Raw genomic sequence first — 14,462 nt, 5'->3', positions numbered from 1 at the left:
AGGTACAGAGGCCTCGACTGACTCCTTCGATTTATCTGACCTTTGCTCTCCTCTGACTATGCTTCCGGCCTCTCCCTCTACGGTGCGGCAATTTTCGAATCTCCGGCCCGTTCCACGTCGGACCAACTCTGGTCCCACGCCTAAATGACAACAACAATTACCTGCTGATGATACTTCTCCACCTTCTCGTTCTTCTCAGAAAAGATCAACACGTCCTTCACTACCTTTCCACGCTCAGTTTCAGACTGCACAATGGACTAAATTCTTCACTTTACGACCGACTTCCTCTACTGCCTATCTTTCTGACCACAGTATTGGCAAGGCACTCCTACGCCATGTTGGTAAAGATATTTCTTTTCATGCTCTTAAGAGCGGTACGCGCATCATCACCGTACAGAATGCTACCCAGGCTCATGAGCTTTCTCGTCTTTCCCATATTGATACTGTTCCTGTAACTATTGAAAAGCATCATTCCCTCAATTCTTGTAGTGGTACCATCATTCTGCCCCATACCATAGTTCAACAAAATTTCCAGACATGTGGCACTGACATTCTTGAACAGCTGGAACTCCAAGATCTCCCAATCCTCAAGGTAGACACTTACGTTCTTCCTGCCCGCGGGCGGAGATGATACCCTAGCAATGTGGCTCGTTTAACTTTTGACAGCCGTGAACTCCCATCCTCAGTTTATGTAGCAGGACATCGGTTACAAGTTCGAAAGGTGATCCCTACACCGCAACAGTGTAGAAATTGCTGGCGATTTGGCCATCCAGTGAAATATTGCAGATCTTTCGCCGAATGCCCAGTCTGTGGTGCCAATGACCATTCTAATACGTCTTGCAATCGACCTCCCTCTTGCCTTAATTGTCATGAGGCTCACCCTTCGTACTCTCACCATTGTCAAGTTTACTTAAACGAGCGGGAAATCCATTACCTCAAAGAGGCAGAAGGTCTCCCTTATGCCATGGCAGTTTCTCATCTCCGCCTCCAAGGGAGACTACCTCGTGTTTCTTATTCCCGTGTTTCAAAACGTCCCCCCACTTCTGGTATCCCATCTTCTGCACCCACCTCTGTGGTTACCTCTCCCATAGTCACTCCTGTAGCTAATTCTTTTGCTGTCCTCGGCTCAGACGTCCTTACTTCAACGTCTCAGTCTGATCTTGCTTCTTCGTGTTCTCTCTCACAAGCCTCAGTAGCGATGAGATCTCGTATGACACCTCCTCCCAATCGTCCCTCTACTTCTCAAAAGTCAAAAAAAGGTCCGTTAACACCTCCTACCCATCTTCCACCTCCTCATTTTCCCTTCCCTGTCTCTGTACCTGGTTCTTCCCCTCTCACTGGCTCTGTTACAAGTGTAGAGGTTCACCCTCCTCCTCATACTGTACCTTCCTCCCCTGTTCCCTCCCAAGTTTCTTCCTCTTCGGCCACCTCCCAAGTTTCTGCCTCTTCTGTCCCCTTCCACGCTTCTCCAGTTCCCTCCACCCTTCCGTCCCCCCCTACCTTGGTACAGTCCATTACAGTTCCAATCTTTACTCATCCTCCCCCTACCATTTCCAATATTGTCTTCCATACGACGTCTCTGAATTCTGAAACACTTGAAGCAGTCTCTGAATATATTGCAGAGACCAAACCATCAATGGACACTGATCCGCCCTCCGCTCCTTCTCTCTCCTCTACTCCATCTGCGCAACTCCTTTCTTCACAGCGCACCGTTCCTTCGCTGCTTGAACGTTTTCCACTGCCTCCACATGTGGACTTTTCTAACCCCTCTAGTCCGTAGGAACCCTTACCTGCGGATTTCAGGTATCTTTATCATTGCCAATCATGGCCTATTTACAGTGGAATATACGCGGCCTCAGGGGTAATCGGGGCGAGCTTCAGATGTTACTCTCCCAGTTTTCCCCTGTTGGTGTTTGCTTACAGGAACCAAAATTACACTCTGCTGTTATCTCTCCCATCTCAGGCTATAATTTATTGTATTCTTCAGATCCTTTTCCTGATGGGACCTTTAATGAAAGTGCCCTTCTTCTACGCACTGATATTCCGTACCATCAGCTATTTGTTCGTACTTCGCTGCATTACACAGCAGCCCGTATCCACTTGCATAGGTGGTATACGCTCTGTTCTTTATATCTCTCTCCTTCTCGGGCATTATCTATTCCGGATATTGCCTTTCTTGTTTCGTCATTACCACCACCGATTCTGTTACTTGGTGATTTTAATGCCCACCATTTCCTCTGGGGGGGGGGTCTCACTGTGATTCCCGTGGCATTCAGTTAGAGGCTTTTCTTGCCACCCACCCCCTCCATGTTTTAAATACAGGTACTCACACCCATTTTGATCCTCGGACTCACACTCTCTCTTGCATCGATCTCTCAGTCTGCTCTTCCTCCGCCGCATTAGACTTCACTTGGTCTGTTCTTCCGGACTTACATGACAGCGATCATTTCCCAATCATTCTTACTTCTCCTTCATATTCACCACCTCTTCGCATCCCACGCTGGCAATTTGATCAGGCAAATTGGAACCTTTACTCACACCTAACTGTTTTTAGAGAGGTTCCTTCTTCGTCCTCCATCGATGAGCTTTTACACCTCTTCTCATCCTCCGTTTTAACCGCAGCTTCTCATTCTATACTCCAAACGTCGGGCAGGCATTCTCAGAAATGCGTGCCTTGGTGGTCTCCTGCACGTGCTCGTGCAGTACGTTTGAAACGCGCTGCATGGGGCAGGTACCGGTACAATAGAACCACAGAGAGACTTCTTGAATTTAAGCAGAAGCGTGCGATCGCTCGCCGTGTCATCCGTGACGCTAAACGCACTTGCTGGCGAGATTATGTCTCCACCATCACCTCTGCTTCCTCTATGAGTGCAGTCTGGAAAAAGGTACGAAAACTGAGTGGTAAATATTCTCCTGACCCAGCTCCTGTTCTGCGGGTTGCCGGTGTTGATATAGCAAACCCACTAGATGTTGCCAACGAAATTGGCAATCATCTGGTCCGTATTTCTCAGGGACTCCATCTATGCCCCTCATTTCTTTCCTCAAAGTCTGCCAGAGAGTTAGCACCCTTGGACTTTTCTTCTCTCAGAGAAGAACAGTATAATGTGCCTTTTACACTTCAAGAACTGGAGGCAACACTCTCAGCTTGCCGATCATCGGCAGCTGGGCCCGACGACATTCATATTCGTATGCTACAACATTTACATCAGTCAGCCCTTGCAGTCCTATTACGCCTTTACAATCTTATTTGGTCACAAGGAGTTCTTCCACAGCTGTGGAAATCCGCCATTGTTCTCCCTTTCCGCAAACCAGGCACTACGGGACATGAAACCTCCCACTATCGTCCCATTGCTCTTACCAGTGCAGTTTGCAAAGTGATGGAACGCCTAGTAAATAGACGTTTAGTGTGGTATTTAGAGACACACAACAGTCTCTCCACTTGTCAATATGGCTTTCGTAAGGGACGTTCTACCATAGACCCCTTACTACGCTTGGATACGTATGTTCGTAATGCCTTTGCGAATAACCACTCAGTTATTGCCATATTTTTTGACCTTGAGAAGGCATATGACACAACTTGGAGGTATAATATTTTAGCCCAAGCCCACTCCTTAGGCCTTCGAGGCAATCTACCATCCTTCTTTAAGAACTTTTTAACTGACAGACATTTCCGTGTTCGGGTTAATAATGTGCTCTCCCCGGACTTTATCCAAGCTGAAGGTGTCCCCCAGGGATGTGTTCTGAGCACAACACTTTTTCTCCTTGCTATTAATGATTTGGCCTCTAGTCTTCCATCAGATATTTGGTCATCACTCTATGTTGATGACTTCGCTATTGCCTGTGCAGGCGCTGACTGTCACCTTATTACAGTTTCTCTCCAGCATGCAGTCGACCGTGTTTCCAACTGGGCCACCACACGTGGGTTTAAATTTTCCAACACTAAAACCCACCAAATTACTTTCACTAGACGCTCTGTCATCTCCGATCATCCTTTGTACCTCTATGGCTCCCGTATCCCTGAACGTGATACAGTCAAGTTTCTGGGCCTCCTCTTTGATCGTAGGTTATCCTGGAAACCTCACATTACCTCTCTGAAGGCAACTTGCCACAGCCGGCTGAACCTCCTTAAAACCTTTGCTCATCTTTCATGGGGAGCTGATCGTCGAACCCTCCTTCGCCTACATTCCACCCTTATCTTATCGAAACTTGTTTATGGTGACCAGATCTATTCAGCGGCATCTCCTGCTACTCTCTCTAGCCTTAACCCCATTCATCACCAAGGATTACGTTTATGCCTTGGTGCTTTCCGCTCTTCCCCTGTCGAGAGCCTCTATGCAGAAGCGAACGTTCCATCCTTATCCGATCGCCGTGATGCCCATTGCCTTCGCTACTATGTACGTTCTCATGATCTCCGCAATCCTTCCATTTATAGAATGGTCACTGATATTAGTAGACATTCTTTATTTGTTCGCCGCCCCTGTTTACTCCGTCCCTTCTCTCTTCGCCTTCATTCGCTCTTGTCTTCTCTTCAGTTACTACCTTTCTATGTACATGTAGCATCTCACTTTTCCCTACCCTCCTGGGAAGTTCCAGCTGTTCGAGTCTGTTCTTTCTCTCTCCCTTGCTTGAAAGCCCAACTGTCTACGGTCGCTTCCCGCTCTCATTTTCTTGACCACTTTCACTCTCATTCTCATGCCATTGCTGTGTACACAGATGTCTCTAAGTCTTCTGATGGCGTAGGATTCGCAGCAGTGTTTCCGGACAGCGTCGTACAAGGGCATTTACTATCTTCGGCTAGTATTTTTACTGCTGAATTGTATGCCATCCTTACAGCACTTATCCGTATTGCATCTATGCCTGTGTCATCATTTGTGGTTGTCTCAGACTCCCTTAGTGCTTTACAGGCTATACAGAAATTTGATACACCTCACCCCTTAGTCCTCCATATCCAACTTTGGCTACGCCGCATCTTTACCAAGCATAAAGATATTGTTTTTTGTTGGGTCCCTGGTCATGTTGACGTACAGGGCAATGAACAGGCAGACACTGCTGCGTGGTCAGCAGTACATGACCTACCAGTTTCATGTAGAGTTATTCCATTTACGGACTATTTTGCTGCAATATCTTCCCAACTTCACACCCGTTGGCAACAACGTTGGTCTACTATGCTCGGCAACAAACTTCAATCTATTAAACCGAGTATAGGTTACTGGCCGTCTTCTTATCACCAGTGTCGAGGTTGGGAGACTACTCTCTCCCATCTTCGCATTGGCCATACTCGTCTTACTCATGGATATCTCATGGAGAGGCGCCCTGCTCCTCTCTGTGAGAATTGCCAAGTTCCATTATCAGTCAGCCACATTCTGTTGGACTGCCCACTTTATCAACGAGCACGCAGAATTTACCTCCGTCGTCGTCTTCGCTCTGCTGCTCTCTCTTTACCTTCCCTTCTCGCTGATGGACCCACCTTTCATCCAGACTCTCTCATTGACTTTTTGACAACAACTGACTGACTTCACAAATTCTGATACCTTCAGCCCTTTCTACTTCAATCTCTTGCTACCCCCTACCCCCGTACTATCCCCTGCTCCGCTGTTTTCTGTAACCTACTGATCATCCCTCCTCCCTTCTGCCATCCAATACCCTCGCTTCCTTCCCTACCCTGCAGCGCTGTATAGCCCTTGTGGCTTAGCGCTTCTTTTTGATTATAATAATAATAATCCACCTGTGCAGCTGTGATGATTCTCCAACCTCTGCTGTGTTGTCCATGACATCAGTAATAATTGTTGTCTGGGTCACTATCAAGTTCATTATAGGCCCATCAATTACAACTGGAAAAAGTCTATCTCTGTAGACTCATTCATTAGGGGACATTCTGGCTGGATGCCACTTCCACTTGCATCAAAATCACAAGACTGTGGCACGAATATACTTTGTGTCCGGTTCCACTCACGATCACATGGTGCAGGGTGGACCTGTGGCATGGGGCGAGGGGGAGCAGGAGGAGGGACAAGAGTGGAGGCAGCACATGGTTGAGGGGATGCTGGGCAGTCCTTTGTCTGTCCACCCACCGTGCCATGTGGTCCAGGCACCGTGCCACCCACCACTACTTCCTCCATCCCCACATACTCACCTTCATGATTACTATCACTATCAGTGGCCGGGGTTTTGGATCGTGACCTGCCACGACCCTTGGGGACTGCATATGGCACACTGCCTGAACGTAGACAACGACACCTAAAAGTACGCTTCACTGGTGAATAATGAACTTCACTATCCCTAGACGAATCCTCGAATGGCATAAAACTAATCTCATCATCACTTACATCACTTTCACTATCACTAAAACACCGGGGTGTTTTAGTGATAGTGGGTAACACTTGGCACTCTAGAGGTGCTTGGCCAGGGTCTTGTGTGGCCATATTGGCCACCCCAGAAGTGCTTGGCCTAGGGTCTGCTGTGGCCACACTGGCTACCCCAGAGGTGCTTGGCCCAGGGTCTGGTGTGGCCACTCCAGAGGTGATGGGCTGAGGGTCATCTGGGTTATTGTCGACATTTTCACTAATTCCTTGAATGTTATTGACCCCATTGGTGTCAAATCCACTAAACTCACGATTTATATCACTTTCCTCGAATAGTAGAGTGTTAATACGAGAAGGCGTGAGTGAATCACGAGGATGTGCCATGATGTTGACCCAGGATGGAGCTGAATGTAATTGGACCTACCATGTGGTACCCAGGCGTCCCTAATTTTTTTTTCATGTGGCACACACTGAGTGCGCACACCCATTCTCTCATGTCTAGGCAACTCAGGCCTATTGCGCCAATTTTGAAGGAGTGAAAAATGAAGCGTATATATACGTTCGGGGTGCTAATGATAAGAGCATATACAGTGGACCCCCGGTTAACGATATTTTTTCACTCCAGAAGTATGTTCAGGTGCCAGTACTGACCGAATTTGTTCCCATAAGGAATATTGTGAATTAGATTAGTCCATTTCAGACCCCGAAACATACACGTACAAACACACTTACATAAATACACTTACATAATTGGTCGCAATCGGAGGTGATCGTTATGCGGGGGTCCACTGTATATACATTTGGACTGTTTATGGGTTGGGGGGGCCTTTCACTGCTTTTATGGAAAATAAATATGGTATAGTGAAAAAGGTGTACAAAATATGGCCTTCCATAGTACACTGCATCTACCCTGACATTTTTGTATGCTACTTACACTGACTGCACAGACCTGTTCTCTTGTATGTAGGCCTACCAAGCCACTTGCACCAAATTTGCAACTGCTAGATTGTATGTGTGGAACTACACAAGTGCCCTGGCATCAATAATTTATTTATGTATGAGATAGTAAAAGGGTTAAAAGAACCATATCTAGTATTCCTTTCAATATTACATATTTTTGCTACTAGTCAAAATTGCCCAAAATGCTGTGTATATCATGGGATTTTCAGAGGTTATGTGTAGGTGTGGTATAATAATTTTTAATTTTTTTAAATTTGTAAATTATGCTGATACAGTAGACCGTCAATTACCACGGGAGTTATGTTCCTGAAAATGTAGCATTAGATGAATTCTTGTTAAACAAACTGAAGAACTTGGGGGGAAAAATAGGGTTATGTTCCTGGGATCCCCAAAAAAAAGAAAAGCAATTTTTTTTTTTTATTTAGGTCTCTAAATTTTACAAAAATATAAATTACAGTATAATTGTTGTTCATTGTTGTGATGTATTATGTTTTTTCTATTGCTTAAGGGTACAAATACAACAGAAATATTTCTTACCTTAAATTGTGGTTGCTGGTGTTTGTCAATGATTGTGAAGAGAGTAGAGAGGGATTCTATGATTGAGGCGAATGATTGTTGATTGTCACCTGGTACTAAAGTCGATGGTTGCACTTGAGCGTGGATAAATTCTGTAATGAATCTCTGGGCCCTTTTACCATGCAGTACATTATACAACTGATGGTAAGGCATCAAAAGCTGCTCTAGACCCCGTTTCAGAGCTCTGCCTCCAGATTTGTTATGGTCCTCCTCAGTGAAAAGTCTGCTAGTTTAGCAGCAACATGGAACTGCTCACATAACTGTTACAGTGTTAACTGTTTTTCATGTTCGTCTTCATCTTCTGTTATCTGCCTCCCTTGTATCTGTGAAATGAGCTCTGCCAACATTTCCTCTGGACTTGTCTTCATCATCATCTTCTGAGAGCTCATTCACATCATTTTCCTTCATATCTTCGAAGCCATCACCTGGTAAACCCTTTTCCATTTGAACTATTTCCTGCAACTGACTCTCAAGCAAGGAAAAACTAGTGAAAGAATTAACTACAGAAGGTCATAACTTTTCCCAGCCTGCATTTAATATTGACTGAGGCACTTCATTCCATGCACTTCTAACATAGCTGATGGCATCTACAATGTTAAATTTATTCCAGAAGTTTGGTACTGCCAGGTTGGAGTCAGTCCAATGATGCAACTAGTTTCTTCATCACTTTTTGTGTGTAGTTACACACAAAAGTTACAGTGGACCCCCAAGTTTCATATGCCCCGAGTATTGTACGCTTCGAGTTTAGAACCGTTTTTTTTTTTTTTGGCTAAATTTTGTCCCGAGTTTTGCACTGTGCCCCGTGTTTTATCTCGCATACCAGACCTGTCCGCCTGCCTGCGCGTCTCCCCATGCAGCCATCATGAGTCAGTCTGCCTTTGTTTCTACTCGAGTGAACATTACATTATATACTAGGCATTTAAAGTGCCCTAGAGCAATAAAATGCATATACAGTACACTCATTACTTACCTTAAAATATTTGTAGTCTTAATGGTCTTAATATAGGGTGCAAGATGAATAGTAAGGTAGGTAGGTATGAAAGTGTGATAGGTATGTAACCCCCATCTGGCTACCCCAACCATACATTATATACTAGGCTTTTAAGGTGCCCTAATGCAATAAAATGCATATACAGTACACTCATTACTTGCCTTAAAATATTTGTAGTCTTAATGTAGAGTGAGAAGTGAGTAAACAAGATGAATACATGAGAGTGTAGAAGGTTTGCTGAATTTTGTAAACAAACAAGTTGTTGTTGTTGTTGTTAGCAGTCTGGACACAAATGGTTTATATTCACTCTATCCAGCCGACTGGAAAAAATCTCATATTTATGTTATTATTGTGTTATTATTATCATTGGAGTGAGATTAACAAGTTAAGGAAGCCTAGAGAACAAATGGATTTGTCAGTTAAAAATAGGAGAGGAGAGTTATTAAATGGAGAGTTAGAGGTATTGGGAAGATGGAGGGAATATTTTGAGAAATTGTTAAATGTTGATGGAAGATAGGGAAGCTGTGATTTTGTGTATAGGGCAAGGAGGAATAACATCTTGTAGGAGTGAGGAAGAGCCAGTTGTGAGTGTGAGGGAAGTTCGTGAGGCAGTAGGTAAAATGAAAGGGGGTAAGGCAGCCGGGATTGATGGGATATAGATAGAAATTTTAAAAGCAGGTGGGGATATAGTTTTGGAGTGGTTGGTGCAATTATTTAATAAATGTATGGAAGAGGGTAAGGTACCTAGGGATTGGCAGAGAGCATGCATAGTTCCTTTGTATAAAGGCAAAGGGGACAAAAGAGAGTGCAAAAATTATAGGGGGATAAGTCTGTTGAGTATACCTGGTAAAGTGTATGGTAGAGTTATTATTGAAAGAATTAAGAGTAAGACAGAGAATAGGATAGCAGATGAACAAAGAGGCTTTAGGAAAGGTAGGGGGTGTGTGGACCAGGTGTTTACAGTGAAACATATAAGTGAACAGTATTTAGATAAGGCTAAAGAGGTCTTTGTGGCATTTATGGATTTAGAAAAGGCGTATGACAGGGTGGATAGGGGGGCAGTGTGGCAGATGTTGCAGGTGTATGGTGTAGGAGGTAGGTTACTGAAAGCAGTGAAGAGTTTTTACGAGGATAGTGAGGCTCAAGTTAGAGTATGTAGGAAAGAGGGAAATTATTTCCCAGTAAAAGTAGGCCTTAGACAAGGATGTGTGATGTCACCGTGGTTGTTTAATATATTTATAGATGGGATTGTAAGAGAAGTAAATGCGAGGGTCTTGGCAAGAGGCGTGGAGTTAAAAGATAAAGAATCACACATAAAGTGGGAGTTGTCACAGTTGGTCTTTGCTGATGACACTGTGCTCTTGGGAGATTCTGAAGAGAAGTTGCAGAGATTGGTGGATGAATTTGGTAGGGTGTGCAAAAGAAGAAAATTAAAAGTGAATACAGGAAAGAGTAAGGTTATGAGGATAACAAAAAGATTAGGTGATGAAAGATTGGATATCAGATTGGAGGGAGAGAGTATGGAGGAGGTGAATGTATTCAGATATTTGGGAGTGGACGTGTCAGTGGATGGGTCTATGAAAGATGAGGTGAATCATAGAATTGATGAGGAAAAAAGGGTGAGTGGTGCACTTAGGAGTCTGTGGAGACAAAGAACTTTGTCCTTAGAGGCAAAGAGGGGAATGTATGAGAGTATAGTTTTACCAACGCTCTTATATTGGTGTGAAGCATGGGTGATGAATGTTGCAGCGAGGAGAAAGCTGGAGGCAGTGGAGATGTCATGTCTGAGGGCAATGTGTGGTGTGAATATAATGCAGAGAATTCGTAGTTTGGAAGTTAGGAGGTGCGGGATTACCAAAACTGTTGTCCAGAGGGCTGAGGAAGGGTTGTTGAGGTGGTTCGGACATGTAGAGAGAATGGAGCGAAACAGAGTGACTTCAAGAGTGTATCAGTTCGTAGTGGAAGGAAGGCGGGGTAGGGGTCGGCCTAGGAAAGGTTGGAGGAAGGGGGTAAAGGAGGTTTTGTGTGCGAGGGGCTTGGACTTCCAGCAGGCATGCGTGAGCGTGTTTGATAGGAGTGAATGGAGACAAATGGTTTTTAATACTTGACGTGCTGTTGGAGTGTGAGCAAAGTAACATTTATGAAGGGGTTCAGGGAAACCGGCAGGCCGGACTTGAGTCCTGGAGATGGGAAGTAGAGTGCCTGCACTCTGAAGGAGGGGTGTTAATGTTGCAGTTTAAAAACTGGAGTGTAAAGCACCCTTCTGACAAGACAGTGATGGAGTGAATGATGGTGAAAGTTTTTCCTTTTCGGGCCACCCTGCCTTGGTGGGAATCGGCCAGTGTGATAATAAAAAAACAAAAAACATATTAATATGGCATCTTCAAGATGAGAAGAATTGTAGAATAAAGTCAACATAAAGCAGAGGTGTTATAAACATAATAATAATAATATTCTAGGTAGTAGGTTGGTAGACAGCAACCACCCAGGGAGGTGCTACCATATTGCTAAGTGAGTGTAAAATGGAAGCCTGTAATTGTTTTCCATGATTGTAGGATTGCTGGTGTCTTTTTTCTGTCACATACACATGCAAGATTTCAGGTACGTCTTGCTACTTCTCCTTAAACGTAGGTCACACTACATGTACAAGCATATATATACACACCCCTCTGGATTTTCTTCTATCTTCTTACTAGTTCTTGTTCTTGATTATTTTCGATCTCCATGGGGAAGTGGAACAGAATTCTTCCTCTGTAAGCCATGTGTGTCATAAGAGGCGACTAAAATGCTGGGAGCAAGGGGCTAGTAACCCTTTCTCCTGTATATATTACTAAATTTAAAAGGAGAAACTTTCATTTTTCCTTTTGGGCCACCCGCCTCAATGGGATATGGCCAGTTTGTTGAAAGAAGAAGAATATCTTTAGTTGAAGAAAAATGTCAAGATTCAAAATTCTCATCTCTTTAACCTTTTACCAACAAATAAATGTCAGAAGAATTTAAGGATTTAAAAGAGAACTCAATAAGTGCCTGTAGGAGGCATCAGCTGGTCTGCAATGGCTGTGGGTGTACAGGCTGCAGGCAACAGTAGCCTGGCATATCAGGTAGTAAGCAGAGGTAGTGGACTGTGAGAATGGAAATCTCAACTGATTATGTTGTATATGTCACAGCAAAAATTTGAAAAAATAATTTATATAAATAATGGGAGAGTTCAAATAAGTAGTGATAGGTCTGAAATGTCTCATCAGTGTTAATACATTAATAACCTTTAAACAGTCCAAACAGATCGACGTTCAGATTCATAGTGCTACAAAAGTACATCTACTTTTTTTTTACATATTTTCAAATATAACAAAAAAAAAATGTAGATAAAATTTTTTTTTACATGTTTTCAAAGGTAAAGCAAAAAAGAAGATCTACATTTTTTTACATACTTTCAGATGTTGAAAAAACATATACAGTGGACCCCCGGTTAACGATATTTTTTCACTCCAGAAGTATGTTCAGGTGCTAGTACTGACCGAATTTGTTCCCATAAGGAATATTGTGAAGTAGATTAGTCCATTTCAGACCCCCAAACATACACGTACAAATGCACTTACGTAAATACACTTACATAATTGGTCGCATTCGGAGGTAATCGTTATGCGGGGGTCCACTGTATATACGTTTGGACCATTTAAGGGTTAACTGTAGTCCCAATGATTAGTGCACATTTTTGTTTACATGCTATATCATTCCAATGTTTACATAACTTCTGTTTTTGTGTTTTTCAGGTTGATTGTTTTTCATTTGGAATGTTCATGTATGAACTGCTCACAACACATCAGCCATATGAGCATTGTGACAATGTAAAAGAACATGTACTGGAAGGTGGCAGGCCAGCACTAACACACAGGGTAAATTAATAGCTTTTTCTTATATAATGATGCATCATTATAGTATTCATTATTTAATAAGTCTTTCTCATTTTAATTCGGAAGCTTTACTGTAACTCTTAAACTGTCCACACCCCCAGATTGAAAGCCCCTTCTGTGTCCTCAAGTTTAAAAAATGATAGAAAATTTTATCCTCTAAAATGGTAGAGAATGTTTTTCTAAAGATAATGACACCAAAAACTTTGAATTTGATGTAATACTTGTGGAATTACAGAAGTGTGAAGTTAGAGATCAGGAGTACTTTTTGCAACAGTGATTTCACCAAGTTTGAGAACTATTTTAGGCCAATTTTTGTGCTCTACCTTATTTCCTCACTATTTTGCTAGTATGCCTTCTGTACTATCTATTGATTGCAATAAACTGCCCATTCAGTCATCAGAATTCCCTATTAAGCACCCAGAAGTTAGAAATTTGGCCAGTTTGACACAATTTTCAACAAATTCCATTTTAGAAACAGAGACCAAAACGAACACTGTAGGGATTCCAGCCACTAAAATAACTTTCCCTCTGTTCATTTATCATGTCCCCAAGACTTTCCTATATAATACTTGTCCTCCATTTTGAATCAATCGACACACAATAGAATTTTTCCTCATTTCTTAGCTAATAAATCATGAAAAGAATGATACACAAATAACCCGCACATAAAAGAGAGAAGCTTACGACGACATCAAGCTTACCTTCCGCCAGACTAACACTCTTCGCACTAATCTCGTTCATACCTCTCCTCCCTCTACAGATGTTCCTGGTGTCTACTCTATTTCTTGCTCCTCCTGTCCTCTTCAATACTTCGGAGAAACTGGTCGATCTCTTTCTGACAGACTTAGGGAGCACAAAAATAGTGTTAGGCTTGCCGACACTAACAATGCTCTTTTCTGTCACATCAGAGATTATAGCCATCCTATTGACTGGTCTTCTGCTAAAACTGTCTTCCCTACTTCCAACTCGAACAGTCGCCATCTAGTTGAATCCTCTCTAATACACAACTTTCCTTGTATGAACCTTAGCCCTGGCTTCGTCTCTGTAGATGCCTTCCTCTCCCACTACATTGTAAAATGCTCCAAACTTCAGAACACCCGTGACTTAACCTGAATCCTCATTTTTTCTTTTTCTTTTTCTTCTTCTTCCTCTTCCCCTTTCCTCTTTCCTTTGCTCCTCTGGGTTGTCTTTCTCTCTCATGTCTCGTGTTTCTGTTCCTTCTTCATTTATTTCACCACTTCCTTTTCATGCACCTCTGTGCGCTTGCTCTCCCTCTGTGGGCATCTAGCTCTCTTGCAGTGCTCCCCTTCCTTTTTATTTGACTGGCTTGTCCTTTTTATTTCCCACTTCTACCACTACCACTACCTCTTCTTCTACTACTACTACTACTACAACTACTGATGAAATTAAGACACATGTGCGGCGTCTGGTTGTCTTTGTTGTGGACGTCTATGATGGGGATGCCCGGGTGTTGTGCATGTGTCTTAATTTCATCTTGTCGGTATTATATACTGCTGCTGCTGCTGCTGCTGCCGCCGCTGCCACCTCTGCCGCCTCCGCCTCCGCCTCCGCCTCTGCCTCCGCCTCCGCCTCCGCCTCCTCCTCCTCCTCCTCCTCCTCCTCCTCCTCCTCCTCCTCCTCCTCCTGCCTATATATAGCCGTCCTGAAACACCTCTGGTTAGTGTGACTTTGTCAATGGTCCAAGTCGGACCGAAACGT

The 14,462-nt window shown here is 43.5% G+C and overlaps 1 protein-coding gene across 1 annotated transcript in view; it reads left to right on the top strand.

The window, feature by feature from the left end:
• The window catches only part of Lrrk (Leucine-rich repeat kinase), a 1,005,461-nt gene that overhangs the window by 959,430 nt on the left and 31,569 nt on the right, over window positions 1-14,462 (top strand). The window contains exon 48 of the mRNA XM_070091737.1: window positions 12,603-12,725. Within this exon, the coding sequence (XP_069947838.1) occupies window positions 12,603-12,725 (123 nt within the window). The remainder of the gene's footprint in view (window positions 1-12,602; window positions 12,726-14,462) is intronic.

This window comes from Cherax quadricarinatus, chromosome 37 (genome assembly GCF_038502225.1).
Source record: "Cherax quadricarinatus isolate ZL_2023a chromosome 37, ASM3850222v1, whole genome shotgun sequence".
NCBI classification, from domain to species: Eukaryota; Metazoa; Arthropoda; class Malacostraca; order Decapoda; family Parastacidae; genus Cherax; species Cherax quadricarinatus.
This window is presented reverse-complemented; position numbering and strand designations above follow the sequence as displayed.